At 34.9% G+C, this 14919-nt stretch overlaps 1 protein-coding gene across 2 annotated transcripts in view; it reads right to left on the bottom strand.

The window, feature by feature from the left end:
* Positions 1 to 14919, bottom strand: part of USP3 (ubiquitin specific peptidase 3) — a 108734-nt gene that overhangs the window by 57969 nt on the left and 35846 nt on the right. For both annotated transcript variants that reach the window (XM_044230736.1, XM_044230737.1), the window contains one exon: positions 12960 to 13091. In XM_044230736.1, the coding sequence (XP_044086671.1) occupies positions 12960 to 13091 (132 nt within the window). The remainder of the gene's footprint in view (positions 1 to 12959; positions 13092 to 14919) is intronic.

Raw genomic sequence — 14919 nt, 5'->3', positions numbered from 1 at the left:
TTTTATGTTTGCATAAATTTATGCATGTATTACAGATAAAACAAGACTCAGTATTCAAAACAAGAACCAGGATAAATGCTACTGTTCATCTGGGAAATGAAGTCTAAGAGCAAATTTAGATAATCTTTCATATATTTACAATATGCCATGATCTCTAATTGAAAAGTGAACTCCTGAACCTCCACAAAAAAGCTGTTACTTTGTTTAAACAAACTGTTTCCAGTTAAATTAAGTAACTTTTTTTTCTTATTAAAGTAATTCTTTTTGGAGCACCTGGGTGGCTCAGTTGGTTAAGCGTCTGACTCCTGATTTTGGCTTAGGTCACAATCTGAGCGTTGTGGGATCAAGCCCCTCCTCGGGCTACTCACTGGGCGTGGAGCCTGCTTGAGATTCTCTCCCTCTCCCTCTGCCCTGCCCTGTTGCTCTTTCTAAAAAAAAAAAAAAAAAAATTTAAAAATAAATAAGTAATTCTTTTTGGTGTGATATGGATTTAGACAAGGATATAAAACATTTGTTAAAGTAACATTTTTCATATACTGAATATAGATTTATTTATGGTTTTGCTCCATTCTAAACTAATCTGGATTAACTGGATCTAGCTGCTTCATCTCTCTGAACTTACATCATTAAAGTAAATAAGCTGCTGTAGACTCTAGAGCTGTGCTAATGTAGCTGATGCCACTTAAGAAAATTGAATTTTAACTTTTAAAAAAATTCTGATTGATACAAAATGTCACTTAACAACTAAAACAATAAAAAATATTTTTCCACTAAACACAATTTTATGGTTTTGACAAAGCTATATTTCGCTTTCATTATTATATCACCTAAGATGTACTGCGGTGTACATGATGGATCCATGTGTCACTTCTAGTATTACATAAGCATAAGCATATCACCAATCTAGTTTGTGTCAACAGATGGTTATTTTCCTATGCAACAATGCAGCACTACAATGTGTTTACTTGAATTTTTTTTTAAAAGATTTTATTTATTTATCTGACAGAGAGAGATCACAAACAGGCGAGAGGCAGGCAGAGAGAGAGGAAGGGAAGCAAGCTCCCTGTTGAGCAGAGAGCCCAATGCGGGACTCGATCCCAGGACCCTGAGATCATGACCTGAGCTGAAGGCAGCGGCTTAACCCACTGAGCCACCCAGGCACCCCTGTTTACTTGAATATTTTATGCAGACAGCAGAGTTACAGTGATAACTATGTAAATAGTAACTGGTAGTTAAGCTGAAATGCTTATTTTAATTGTAACACAAATTATTTTTCTAACTCAAAAATTATGAAAAAAGTTTTAACTTTCAAATGAAGGCACATTAATGAGGCAATACCAAGTGGAGAAGGTTTATCACAAATTTTACAAAGGATGGCAATATGATTTGCTGTAGCAGAGAAAAATGAGTAAGTTGTATAGAAGAAGTTCTAAGATAATATTAAGAGTCATCTTCAGCAAATGCATCTTCATTTAATAAGAAGTTGCTTTTCAACAGTAAAAAAATAAAGCAGCTAATGATATTAGAATAAACGTTAAACAAAAAAAATTGTTTCCATGATTATTGAAGGATCTGAGCTTATAATTCTGGCAAACTATAAAATGCCTGGGATTCTTGCTCAAGAAAAAGAACCATTTTTAGATGGAAAGATAAAAAATGTAATTATCATTTCAGTTAAGGGAATTAGGTTTTAAAATTTGAGGAAAAGGTTAAAAAAGATATTTCACAAAACATGAACGATCTTAAATTGACCCACCAAGTGAGTGTCAGTGAATAAAAGACTTTTCTAATAATATTAAAGATCAATTCAACATCTGAAAAATTGCAAGTACTTTTATTTTTAGCTATAAATGAGCTTCACAAGAGATACTGACCAATTAACATTCTGGATATGTTTTGTCTCAAACAACTTCTAAATTTACAAAGAAATGTCTACATCTAATCAATCTCAAGTTGTAGATACTATATGTTTTAATCTTTTACATGTCACTTTCAGCTAGTTAGGAAAAAGTTTCTTTCAAGACAGACAACGGGGGAGCCTGGGTGGATCAGTTGGTTGAGGGTCTGTCCTCAGTTAAGCATCTGCCTTTGGCTCAGGTCATGATCCCAGGGTCTTGGGATTGAGCCTCATATCAAGCTCCCTGCTCAGTGGGGAGCCTGCTTCTCCCTCTCCCCTGCTTGTGCGGATACATGCACTCACTCTCTCCATCTCTCTCTCTCTAAAATAAAGCTTAAAAAAAAAAAAGCTTTAAAAAAAAAAAAAGACAATGGGCCAGCTATGTGAGATCTAAAATCCAGATTTACTAGATTTCCCTTTATTTCACTGCGTGACACATATTGAAAATATTTGTGTCCTGAAATACTGTATCATGGATGCACTTATTTAAATTGTTCAGTATATATGTGTGTATATATATATATATATATGTATAATTGCTATGAATCATTACCAGCTTATGAAACTATTAAAAAATAGAAGATAAAAAAATTTTAAAGAAGATAATTAATTTGATGACCATAATAATTCATGATAATGAATTAAACCATCTTTAATATTTTTAGAAAAGTTCTTTGCCAACGTTCACTGCTTGAGTTTGAGTCATAAAAAAGTTTTACAAAGATTTACTGTACTATTAACTCTAATGCAAGATTTTTTTAAAAAGATTTATTTGAGAGAGAGAGAGAGAATGCACGTGCAAGAGCGCAGGAGGAGAGGAAGAAAGAAAATCCTTGAGCAGAATCCCCCCTGAGTGTTGAGCCTGACATGGGGCTGGATCCCAGGATCCTGAGATCATGACCTGAGCCAAAATCATGAGCCAAAATGGAGAGTCAGCTGCTCAACCAACTGAGCCACCAAGGCACCCCTCTTTTTTTCTTTCCTTTTTTTTTTTCAAAATTTTATTTTTAAGTAATCTCTACATCCAACGTGGGTCTCAAACTCACGACCCCAAGATCAAGAGTTGCACACTCCACCAAATGAGCCAGCTAGGCACCCCTGTCCCTCTAATTCAAGATTTTCTTGAAATGAAAGAATATCTGCCAATATTCAACAAATAGAAAACATCCGAGTATGAAATACATTTTTTTCTCCTATATCACAAGGCACATGAATGAGCTCAATTTAAAGATCCAAGGAAAGGAAAAGTTTATTTGTAACCTGGCTAGACAGGTACAAGAATGTATGTTAAAATTAAAACTTTTAATAATATAAATCAATAATGATTTTACACATTTTTCAACATGAATAAATATGCAGACAATTTTAATTGTAATAGCATTATGTAAATAGCCTGTAAGGTCTGTGAGGAAACTGAAGACCATGTTGTTGATACAGATACAGAGTAGATTTTCAGTGTACATAGTGCCCCTCTGAATTCAATGTTAATAATACTGAGTTGTTACAAGAGTTAGTAGACTTACTTAAACTGATAACGCTTTTGCTTCAGAGTCAAATCAGTTGTTCTAAAAAAGATTAGTCAGTTTTGTCAATACAGATGCAAATATTAAGGAAAAATGTATTTTTGGTACTTCATTCATTCACTGGAAAAGTTCTAATCGTTTTTAGAATCTACTTTTTTAACTGTAATGTTTATGAATCTACACAGAAGTCAAGCGTTTCTAATGAAAGTTTAGTATCTGAATGGAGATGTGCTATAAGTGTAATAATATACACTGGATATGGAAAGTTTTATGTAAAAAGAGAATACAAACAACCTCTAATAATTTTATATTGATTACATGTTGACATGATAGTATTTGCATAGATGGGTTAAAATATACAATTACCTGTTTCTTTTTGCTTTTTTAATGTGACTATTAGAAAATTTAAAATTACTTAAATGATGTATTATTTTTGTTAGATAGCAGTGGCAATCTAAAGGGTATCTAGGTGGGGCGCCTGTGTGGCTCAGTGGGTTAAAGCCTCTGCCTTGGGCTCAGGCCTTGATCTCAGGGTCCTGGGATCAAGCCCCACATCAGGCTCCCTGCTTGGCTGGGAGCCTGCTTCCCCCGCCCCCCTGGCCTGCCTCTCTGCCTACTTGTGATCTCTGTCTGTAAAATAAATAAATAAAATCTTCTAAAAAATAAAAATAAAAAATAAAGGGTATCTAGGACATTACCTGCTCTAATATTCTATAATATTACCCAATATCACAAAGGAATAACAAATTTAACTTTACCGAGCTGTAAGAAATCAATTTTGTTTTGCCTGGGTTATTTTTCACTGGTTTAAAAAAATTCATTAATGTTTTTACAACTGTCCCTATTTCTCAAGAGCCAATTTTAAGTTCTCTTACAATCATTAAGAAGAACACTTATTTCTAAGACTTTAATTTCTATACTCTGAATTTACCACGCTATGCAAATATTATTTGATGATGATGATGATGATGACAATGACGTTAAAAGGAAAGCACCTACTTCTATGGGCCAAAACTTCTAAGACTGCCTGGCATGTGGTAGAGATCAATAAATCCTAGTTTCCTTCCTTTGTGTAACCAAGAGCTGCCTCACAGCATGGGCTTCTCTAGCTCCCTACAATCCCTTTTGATTTCTTCTTCCTCCCTGGCCAAGAGGTCAGAAGAAAATAAGTAGGAAAAGTCAAATATAAATGAGAGTTTAAATGTTGTCTGGTTGCCTTAGTCTTAGCTGAGACACTGTTTTCAAACTGGAAACTATCCCTCTAATACTGGTATTAAAAAGTCCCAAGGTAAACAGAAGGATTTAAAGTAAACAATTTCTAAAAATCTCTCTCTGGTTTACAACTGTGTTGAAGCTAATCAGTCAGAATTATACTTACCTCTAATACCTGGGGAAAAAAGTACAGTTATTCTTTCCCTTCAAGATTATGTCAGAATAAGATTAGTACAAAAAAGTATTTAACTTACAGGCTGGATTTCAAAAGCTTATAGTATAGATTAGTCCTCTGAAACTGAGAATGGATTTCCCATTTTGAAATAAATGTTATTATAAAATATGGTTAAACGTTGTAAGGTGAAAATACACCTGTTTCCCAAAATGTAGTTGAAATAATATTATAAAGAGTTGTACTCCTCTTTGACTTCTTTCTATACTGCTGTTACTGAGAAACTGTGATAGGAGGAAGCTGGTCAGAGTTCAGATAACCTGATTAGTACTTTGCTAGGAAAGGAGGTCCAGGGTATAGCATCTCATTCACATAGGACTTCATGTGTCTAACAAACAAGTCAAGAACTACCTATATTATACAACAAAAATTTAGGTTGTTAAATTTATACTTAAAGTTTTTGTTTAGGGGCACTTTGGCAGCTCAGTAGGTTAAACATCTGCCTTTGGCTCAGGTCATGATCCTAGTCATGATCCTAGGATCCTGAATCAAGTCCCATGTCAGGTTCCTAGTTCTGTGCGGAACCTGCTTCTCCCTTCTCCATTCCCCCTGCCTGTGCACACTCTCTGTCAAATAAATAAACAAAATCTTTAAAAAAAAAGTTTTTGTTTAGTGATTTTAGATGATTCTTCAAGTAAAGATGACCTCTACTTCTATAGACTACTTATCAGATAAGGAAAAGGTTCACTTTTCTTTTGAGAAAAAAAACAAAGAACTGTTTAAGAAAAGGTAAGTAATTTGAACATTAAAGACAAAAGAAAACACTCAAAATCATATCAGACAACATATTAGTGATGTCAAAGAAACAGGATATAAAAAAAGGTGTAGGAGGAGGATTGTTATCTTTCTTTACTTGAAACAAATCACACTATCATCTTGGCTATATGAAGATTAGTCTTAAATCCAAATTACTTGAGCCAAAATGATCTTAGCTTTAAATTGAGCTAATAGTTAATAAAGAAATTAAGCATACAGTATGGAATATATATGTACACTGGTGTTAAAAGAAAAATTAATTTTATCACCTTGTGCTGAAAGAACATACCTCAAGTAGCAGATAAATGTTCATAAGAAACACAAGTTACTTACACTGATATATAATCAGGGAGGTAAAAAATGGATAAAATCACAGCTTTATTTCACATTGTGCTTACTCAAAAAAAGAACAAAATAAAATTATCCAATTCCTTGGTTATATTAATTCTTTATGTATATACTTTCAGATTTTCACTATTTCTAATTTCTAACATCTAATTAGGTCTAATCCTTTTCTATTTTTCAGTCTATAATTTCCCCCAAACCCATCTTTTTTCTTCTCCAATTCAACTAACATTCTATTCTATATATTTTTTAAAAGATTTATTTATTTGACAGAGATCACAAGTAGGCGAGGGGCAGGTGGGACAGGGGGGTGGGGCGAAGCAGGCTCTCCGCTGAGCAAACAGCCTGATGTGGGACTCAATCTCAGAACCCTGAGATCATTACCCGAGCTGAAGAAGAAGAGGTTTAACCCACTGAGCCACCCAGGCGCCCCTATTCTATATTTTAGTTATTTCCTTCAGTGTGTGATCTCCCTCACTCTACCCCCTTATATGGTGACATTCAGATCCATAGGTATCTACAGGCAAATTAAGATATAGTATTTGATGGTTCCACAATATAGCTTTACTTATATTTTCTTCTCTGTCTTCTGTATTACCTGCTTTATATTCAGATTTAAGCTGTCATCCTATTTACACCAACTCCTTTATCCATCCTCAATATTTTCCATGTGGCACCATTCACCTGTTTAATGGCAAAAACATTTCTCACTTGGGTGCCTGGGTGGCTCAGTCAGTTAAGTGACCTACTCTTGGTTTCTGCTGGGGTGGTGATCTCAGGGTGGTGAGATCAAGCCTGACATAGGGCTCCACCCTCTGGATGGAGTAGGCTTGGGATTCTCTCCCTCTCCCTCTGCTCTTTCCGCTGCTCAAGCTTGTGTGCCTGCGTTCATGCACACTCTTTTTCTCAAATAAAATCGTTGAAAAATTCCTCACTTGGTCATCCCTATCTGTGCTTTCTTTCCCATTTTCCAAAAATGAAAACATACAGCATGACTTAATCATTCTCTTATCCTAAAATTTAATATGGGTTTACTCTTTTTAAATTCTAACTTTAGAAACACTTGTTTCCTACTTTTTCCCCTGCACTGCATGACTCTCCCAATTCTAAAATATAAAACACTACTCTATTAAGAAGAAATCTTCAAATTAGATTCATGAGGCACCTAATCAGATTAAAAAGCAAACCACAGAACTGAGCATCCACTACCCCCAACATATTTATACATGCTTCTATATAAGACTTCATACATAAGTAAATCTAAATTAATGTGTACAATATTTTTAAAAAAAAGAAACATCTTAAAAGAATAAGCTAGAGGTGACATAAACTATTTGAAAATGTCCTATTCAGGACATCTTCACACTATGATTTAATAAATATCTCAAAGTATAATATACACATAGGGTGAGATACGACATTAATCACAATAGATATAAATTCATTTCTTATAGCTTCAGCTTTTTATCCAGGTTATCAAATCTGACTAGTCTGTGTATTTTTTTAAAGATTTTATTTATTTATTTGACAAAGAGAGATCACAAGTAGGCAGAGAGGCAGGCAGAGAGAGAGAGGGAAGCAGGCTCCCTGCTGAGCAGAGCCCAATTCAGGGCTCGATCCCAGGACCCTGAGATCATGACCTGAGCTGAAGGCAGAGGCTTAACTCACTGAGCCACCCAGGTGCCCCTAGTCTGTGTTTTCATTAAATAGCCAATATTTTTATCTTGTCATGTGTTTAATGAGATCAGAGTAGGAAAGCCTGTCACCGGTATTTGTGTTCTTTTATTATCTTATAGGGCTTGTTTGATAAAAATATTTTGTATTAAAAAAAAATTTTTTTTAAGATTTTCTTTATTTGACAGAGAGAGAACGAGAGGGAGAGTACGAGCAAGGAGAGGAGTAGAGGGAGAAGGAGAAGTAGGCACTTAGCCAACTGAGCCACCCACGCACCTCCAAAAAACCATTTTTTTAAAAGTAGGATCCATGCCTAGCATGGAGCCCAACACAGGGCTTGAACTCATGGTCAAGACCTCAGTTGAGATCGAGAGTCAGATGCTTAACCGACTGAGCCACCCGGTATCCCTACAAAGTGATCTTTAAAAAGTAAACTATATATAACACTAATAAACAAAATCCTCTCAAAACAAAATGAAAACTTTTACACAAAAAGTACCCTTCAAGAAGGGCAATGGCACAGCCATCATTACGTTTTAAATTCCTTTTCATTCCCCTGTAATACTGTGACATTCGGAGGCAAATCTGACCTCTAGTTTTATTATAAAACCTACAATCACAGGGGGAAAAAAAAAAAAGCTTGTATTCTAGTGACTTCATCTTTTCAAACCAAGGAAAGTTAAAACCCAAAAGAACTTACATAGCAAGCTTATTTTAAAATTCTCTTTTATTAAATTCTGATGTATTGCCATCAAATAAGCCAATTTTGGGAAATTTGAAGAACACCTGCAGAGAAAACCTATATCCTTTGTTAAAAACAGACAAGTACTAGCTTATTAAGGAAGAGCCTTTCATGTTTTCAAACCACCTCTATTGAAAAAGTTCTTTTTAAACTTCAAAAATACTGTATTTAAATAAACAGAACCCTTCCTGTTCTCTAATCTTTAAAACACTGAAAACTCATACCAAATTGTTTATAAAGATAGTCTAAAGATTTTCCCCTTTTTACTTTATTTTTTCTTTTTTTGAGACAGTGGACAAGCGTGTGTGCACGCATGTGAACAAGGGTGGGGGGGCAGAGAAAGAACCCATTGCAGAGCCCAACATAGGCTCAAACTCACGACCCTAACCTGAGCTGAAATCAAAAGCTCCATGTTTAATCCAGTGAGCCACCCAAGCACCCCACTTGTTTTTTTACCTTTTCCCCCTCCTTTTCAATATTTAATCATAATTTCCCTTGAAAATGATTTGGAATCAATTTAAGTCCACAAATAAGAACTTTATTTTTATTAGTTTTAGTCAAAACTGGTTATTTGTTAGAGGTGTTTAAAATCTGAAATGCTGGGGCACGTTATGGCAGTCAGTTAAGCATGTGACTCTTGGTTTCAACTCAGGTTGTGATCTCAGGGTCTCAGGACTGAACACCATATGGGGCTCATCTGCTTGAGCTTCTCCCTCTCCTTCTGCTCTTCCATCTCCCAAACCCCCAAACCGCCACACTCTAAAATAAATAAATATGTTTTTTAAAAATGTGAAACATAAGTCTTTTTTCTAAACAAATTGATCCACATCTCACGTTTCCTTGTTTGATTAAAACATTACCCTGCCTAGTAGTTTAGTTTTATATTTTTCATTTTAGGGGCACCTGGGTGGCTCAGTGGGTTGAGCCTCTGCCTTTGGCTCAGTTTATGATCTCAGGGTCCTCAGATCAAGCCCCACATTGGGCTCTTTGCTGGGCAGGGAGCCTGCATCCCCCTCTCTGCCTGCCTCTCTGCCTACCTGTGATCTCTGTGTGTCAAATAAATAAATAAATATAATCTTTAAAAATATATAAAATTTTTTCATTTTGTTTTATTTACTTTTAATATTCCTTTCATATTTCTGCATTATCAGAAATTCGGTTACTACTGATAAGGATCAGAGTTGACAAGACTATGTCAGATATCAAAAGTTATCTGTTCAGCATTTTAAAACTGTTAATTCCAAATGCCTATTTATGTAAGAAATCAAATAAAAGTTCCTAAATTTAATCATAGTTTCTTTTTGATACAGTAATGTATACCATATACAATTCCATTTTTACTGACTGGAGAGAGAAGCTGGGGTGGGAGGAAAGGAAATATCACTTAACACATAATAAAAGTGAACACTAGCCCTTGTGTGAACATCTTGGGGAGATTTTCATTTTTATACAAATCTTCACTTACCTCTAAGCTTAGCTCCTAAAGGAGTAGGTTTGTGTCAAATCAGAATTACTCCTTTTGGTGTTGTTTTCCCTCTTTTGAAACAGTGACCCATTTTATGTTGTTCTGTTTGGTTAATATGTGCTTCTTCCAAATGTCCTGTTCATGTGAGAAGTGAAGGGAACTGCTTTACAGCAGAGTGTCCCTCTTGGGAGGTAAATGAAATAGCTCACACAAGCTACAATTTACATCTTCTTCAAGAAAGATGGTCTGTGGTTCCTCAGTCCTCCAAGATGATCAGAGGAAAAGTATTATAGATTTGGTGTAACCTTCCCCATTTTTGGAAGATACATAAAATACATCTTTCCAACAATACAGTATATTGCCTACTCTGCACCAGACACTGAGTACTATGGAAGATATCATCTGACATATGGTTCCTGCAGTCCACAAGGACATTTACGAATAACCTAATGTTCAGCAGGAAATTACAAGTATCCTAAGAACTATGAGTTTAGGAGAGATTACATCCAGCTACAAGTGAAGCTCGGTGGAGTGGGGACAAGTTCAGTGGTAACTTCACAAAGGATATGCTAAGATAGGACAGGGCAGGGACTCTTGGAAAGGGGAAAAAAGGATAAACTATAAGCCTCAGAGCATGTTTGAACCTCTTTAGGGCAGAGAGCATGTGGAAAAGGAGCTTTAACAATACCTGAAGTCAAAAGATTTTGACTACAAGCATAACAATAATCAAATAGGTCAAAACTAATGCACCAATATTTTACCTCTGAAGCAAATCACTGAGTCTAACTATAAGAAACTTATGTGCAAGGAAACTTGATAAACTGAATTAAGTGAAATTACTGAAGCATACTAGAAAACACCACACACACATTCATACAGAAAGAAGAAATCTTTTTTCATTTTGTTTTTTTTTTTAATCATGCTGAGGTGTGACGAAAATGTTAATTTAGACTACACCTTTATTAGTTTGTAATTATCATAGATTTCTTTTAAGGCATCAGTGTAATGCCCAATTCCCTTGGGCATTTTGTTCTTAAACCTACATATGACACAGTAATGTGACCAGCTGCAGTTCCCTTCCTGCATTTCAGAAGCTCTGAGTGTCCAAACATTTGCCCCTCTATATAACTTCACACAAAAGACACAGTTGCCCAAGAAGCCTCCACCATGGTATGTACTCCCCAAAGTTCAAGATCTGCCATTTAATTACAATTCAGCCATGAAACCTCATGTACTTTAGCATATTATACCAACATAAAACAAATCAAATTCCAATCCTAGTTAATAAAGGTACTCCTAACAAAATGCAAAAAGTATATTCTTATAAATGAAGAACTGAAGTATGTAACCTATAGTTTTAAAGAGACCTATTCTACTCTGTTAAGATAAGTTTTAAAATTTCCTAAAAGAGTTACTATTTCCTCATAATCTTACCAATTGGAAGAAAACCCAAATGCAAACTTGTTATAGCACACAGAGATTTAACTGTATTTCCAAACTTACCCATTTAGCATTTCATGCAAACTGCTAACTGAAAATCAAGAAGAATGAATGTTTTCAACGTCTGGTACATACAGGTTGACATGACTTACAACAATGATTGTGAATTATACCTAAGGAATGATCTTAAATTCTGATCTCTAAAAGTTCAGTCTTAAAGAAACATATGGTTCTGTCAGTGAGGTAGCTCTGTCATTCTAGTATGCAAGTTTCCTAAGGGAAAGAGGGAAAAACTAATGAGAACACTTTAACAGCCTGGTTAATGCTTACCTTTCATAGGAAGTAGCATTTTACAAGAGGAAATGACAGCAAACTGAGCACTAGCCCGTGTGTGAAAATCTTGGGAAGATTTTCATTTTTATTGAAAAAAAAATCTACCTCTAGCTTCTCTCTCTTCCAGGTCTGGACATCTCTCACTGAAAGAGTAGTGGTTTGAATGACTAAACCTTAAGGTATTTCATTCAAAAGCCACAAAGTAATAATGTTAAATTTGCAAAAATTTTAAAGATAGGAAGGCACTCTTTCTTCCTTTTGATGGACATTTTTCTATAATACAACAATCAACAAAGAATGATGTAGAAAAGTAGCATAAAACTCCAGTAGAGTGTAAATCAAAAGTGATCTTTAGATTTTAAATCCCCATTCCTGTCCTGTACTGCTTTCATGTGACATTTAAGGGCTGGATGGTCAAAAAGGATCTCCAAAGGGATCTTTCAAATGACTTTTTTTCCCTTCAATGCCAAAAACCTTTTTAATTGAGAGTAAACGCTTTAAAGCAAGTAAAGAATTATCTGTCATAATTTACTAGTCAAGGAAAAAAAATTTGCTTCACACTGAAGTTAAAACTGCAAGAAACACTGACCATCTAAGCATAGCAAATGAATATGAATTATTTAACATTACTGTAACCTAAATAACCTAGTTCTAAGTAGTCACAAAAATCAATACTTATTTCATTGTCATTTATACAAAACAGACATATATATTATATTACAAAGAGAGAATAGGGCCTCCAATCTCCTTTTAAAGGATGTGATACTTTAAATTTAAAAAAAAAAAAAAAAAGCCTGAAAGGCTACATGTGAAATTCTTAACATTTATCTACAGAGGAGAACAGAATGGATCTGTGCTGGGAGAAGGGAGATTGTCAAAACAGTTTTTTAAACCAAGAAGTTACATTTTCAAGATTATATAACAAATTGTTAACTGGACAGTAAAAACATGGGCTTAGGTTTTTGTTTTGTTTTGAACACAAATGTTTATCTTATTATTCTTCAATTAAAAACAAAATAAGAAAAGAAAAATAATTATAAAGAACCACAAAGAAATACTTTTCATTGCCCTGAAGCTTATCAGGATGAACAGGGAACAGAGGGGTGGGAAAGAGGCAGCCCAGAAGTTGAAGGGAACAATGCCCAGTAAAATCTGAATGAATAAGGACAGGCTTTCCTGATGGCGCCAATGCCCTATGCATCCTAACAAAACTAAAAGGAGGTAATGGCAGTAGCAAAAGGTTTAGAGATTGATAGGGGAGGGGAAAGAGTGAGGAAAATGCAAAAACACTTGCACACACTGAGTAAGAAATATCATCTCCAGAAAATATTAATACTTACCAGTATGTACTGTAGCTACTGCAATCCATACATACTGTATGCTGAGGTTTATCTTGCTTTTCTGATTTCTTATGATTAGTTAAGGGTACTTGTGCATCTTCATAATGTTTTTTTGCATGGCCATTCACATACCTTACAAAAACCAAATAAAATTTTATTTTAATCTACATATTGCTTTGGAAGTTAAAATAGCAGATGATAATAAAATTAGAATGAGAAAGAATTCCTCCTTATAAGAGCATTCAGTCCTATAAAGAGCATTCAATTAGTTAGTGATTAAGTGGAGTGCTTAAAATATGCTTTTTTGCAATCAAACATGACAGTCAACTTTTAATTATACAGAAGATTAGGGCCAGGCAAGGAAAGGCTCATCTATGCAAATCAGTTTCAATATCACAGATATTATCACTTATCAATCCCTTTGCTGATAGCTTTTTTCCTTTTTAAGATTTTCTCAGACTGCTAACCAACTCAGGTTATTCTCAAAGGCAAGATTTGAAAACTAAATCACTCTTAGACTGCACTTGGGCTGCTGCTTAATATAAAAGGAGAAAGTCAGATAAGAAAACAGGCATAATCTTCTCTTTCTCATCAATATAGCTTTAGATATTTTATTCAACTGCCTAAATAATTATCTCCACTCATATGGAAACACATTTGCTTAGAAACATACAAAGTACAGGGACGCCTGGGTGGCGCAGTTGGTTAAACGACTGCCTCCGGCTCAGGGCGTGATCCTGGAGTCCCGGGATCCAGTCCCACATCAGGCTCCCAGCTCCATGGGGAGTCTGCTTCTCCCTCTGACCTTCTCCTCGCTCATGCTCTCTCTCACTGTCTCTCTCTCTCTCAAATAAATAAAATAAAATCTTAAAAAAAAAAAAAGAAACATACAAAGTACAAATCATCTTAAGCTTATATAAACCATTTCTTTACATGGACAAAGATAATCAAAGGTTGACTCTATTCATAACAATTTTCTAACACTTTCCAACTAGACTTAATAAATCAGTACATTACAGGAAGCAGAAGGAAACTGAAATAATGCACAGGGCATACACCCAAGTTCCTCTAAACCTCCACTTAATTACTGTACGATGTTGTAACTGGCCAGTACTGTGAAGACCCTTATAAAACAGAACTTCCCAGTTCCTAGAAAGTAGTAAATTTACAGAAGGCAAGACCTTATTGAAAAGTCAGTCAAAACAAATGTTGGTCAAATGGTACCAAAATAAACATAGAGAGTTAAAGTAAAGTTTTGTCATGAGGCACCTTCATTATACCAGGAGCAACACTCACCTTGGGGAAAGCAGAACATCTGGGGTAAATAGGGAGGACAAACTTCAGGCTCAGCCTCTGCCCTAGGAAAGCTGGAAGCATCAGAGGCAATACTAACCTCAACTTAGATTTTGATCATATTTTTCCCCATTTTATTCACTATAGTAAACATAACAAAAAACCATGTGTATATGGATCCTCTGTCCACAAAAGTAAACTAAAATCAATTTTAAAATAAAATAATGGTTAAGAGTATAAGCCCAAAAATTACACTTCCTGGGCTCAAAAGTAGCTTTGCACTTACATTTTCTCATCTGTAAGATGGAGATAATAGTACTTAGACTTCATGAGTTCTTAGCTGATTAAATTAAGAAATTCATGGATCTGAATGCATAAATGAATGAATGGATGTTGGTAATTATTTTACTCATGTATTCCTTTATATGCTTAATTACTATTTATTCAGAATTTGTACAATATAATTGTTTAGGAAGTGGTCATATTAAGCACATGTAGGTCAAGAAACACCCAAAACATAATTAAAAAGGTAAACTCCAAGGCATTGTGTAGGTTCCATATCTAATCAGCTCAATTTCCTATGCTTATATAATTTATACTGTGCCATGAGAAACCAAAGTAGTAATTATAATGAGCACCTTCAAAATCAAAGAAAAAGCAATACTAA

The sequence above is a fragment of the Neovison vison genome, chromosome 13 (assembly GCF_020171115.1).
Source record: "Neovison vison isolate M4711 chromosome 13, ASM_NN_V1, whole genome shotgun sequence".
NCBI lineage: Eukaryota > Metazoa > Chordata > Mammalia > Carnivora > Mustelidae > Neogale > Neogale vison.
Note: the sequence above shows the minus strand (reverse complement) of the source record. Positions and strands in the feature narration are given on the sequence as shown.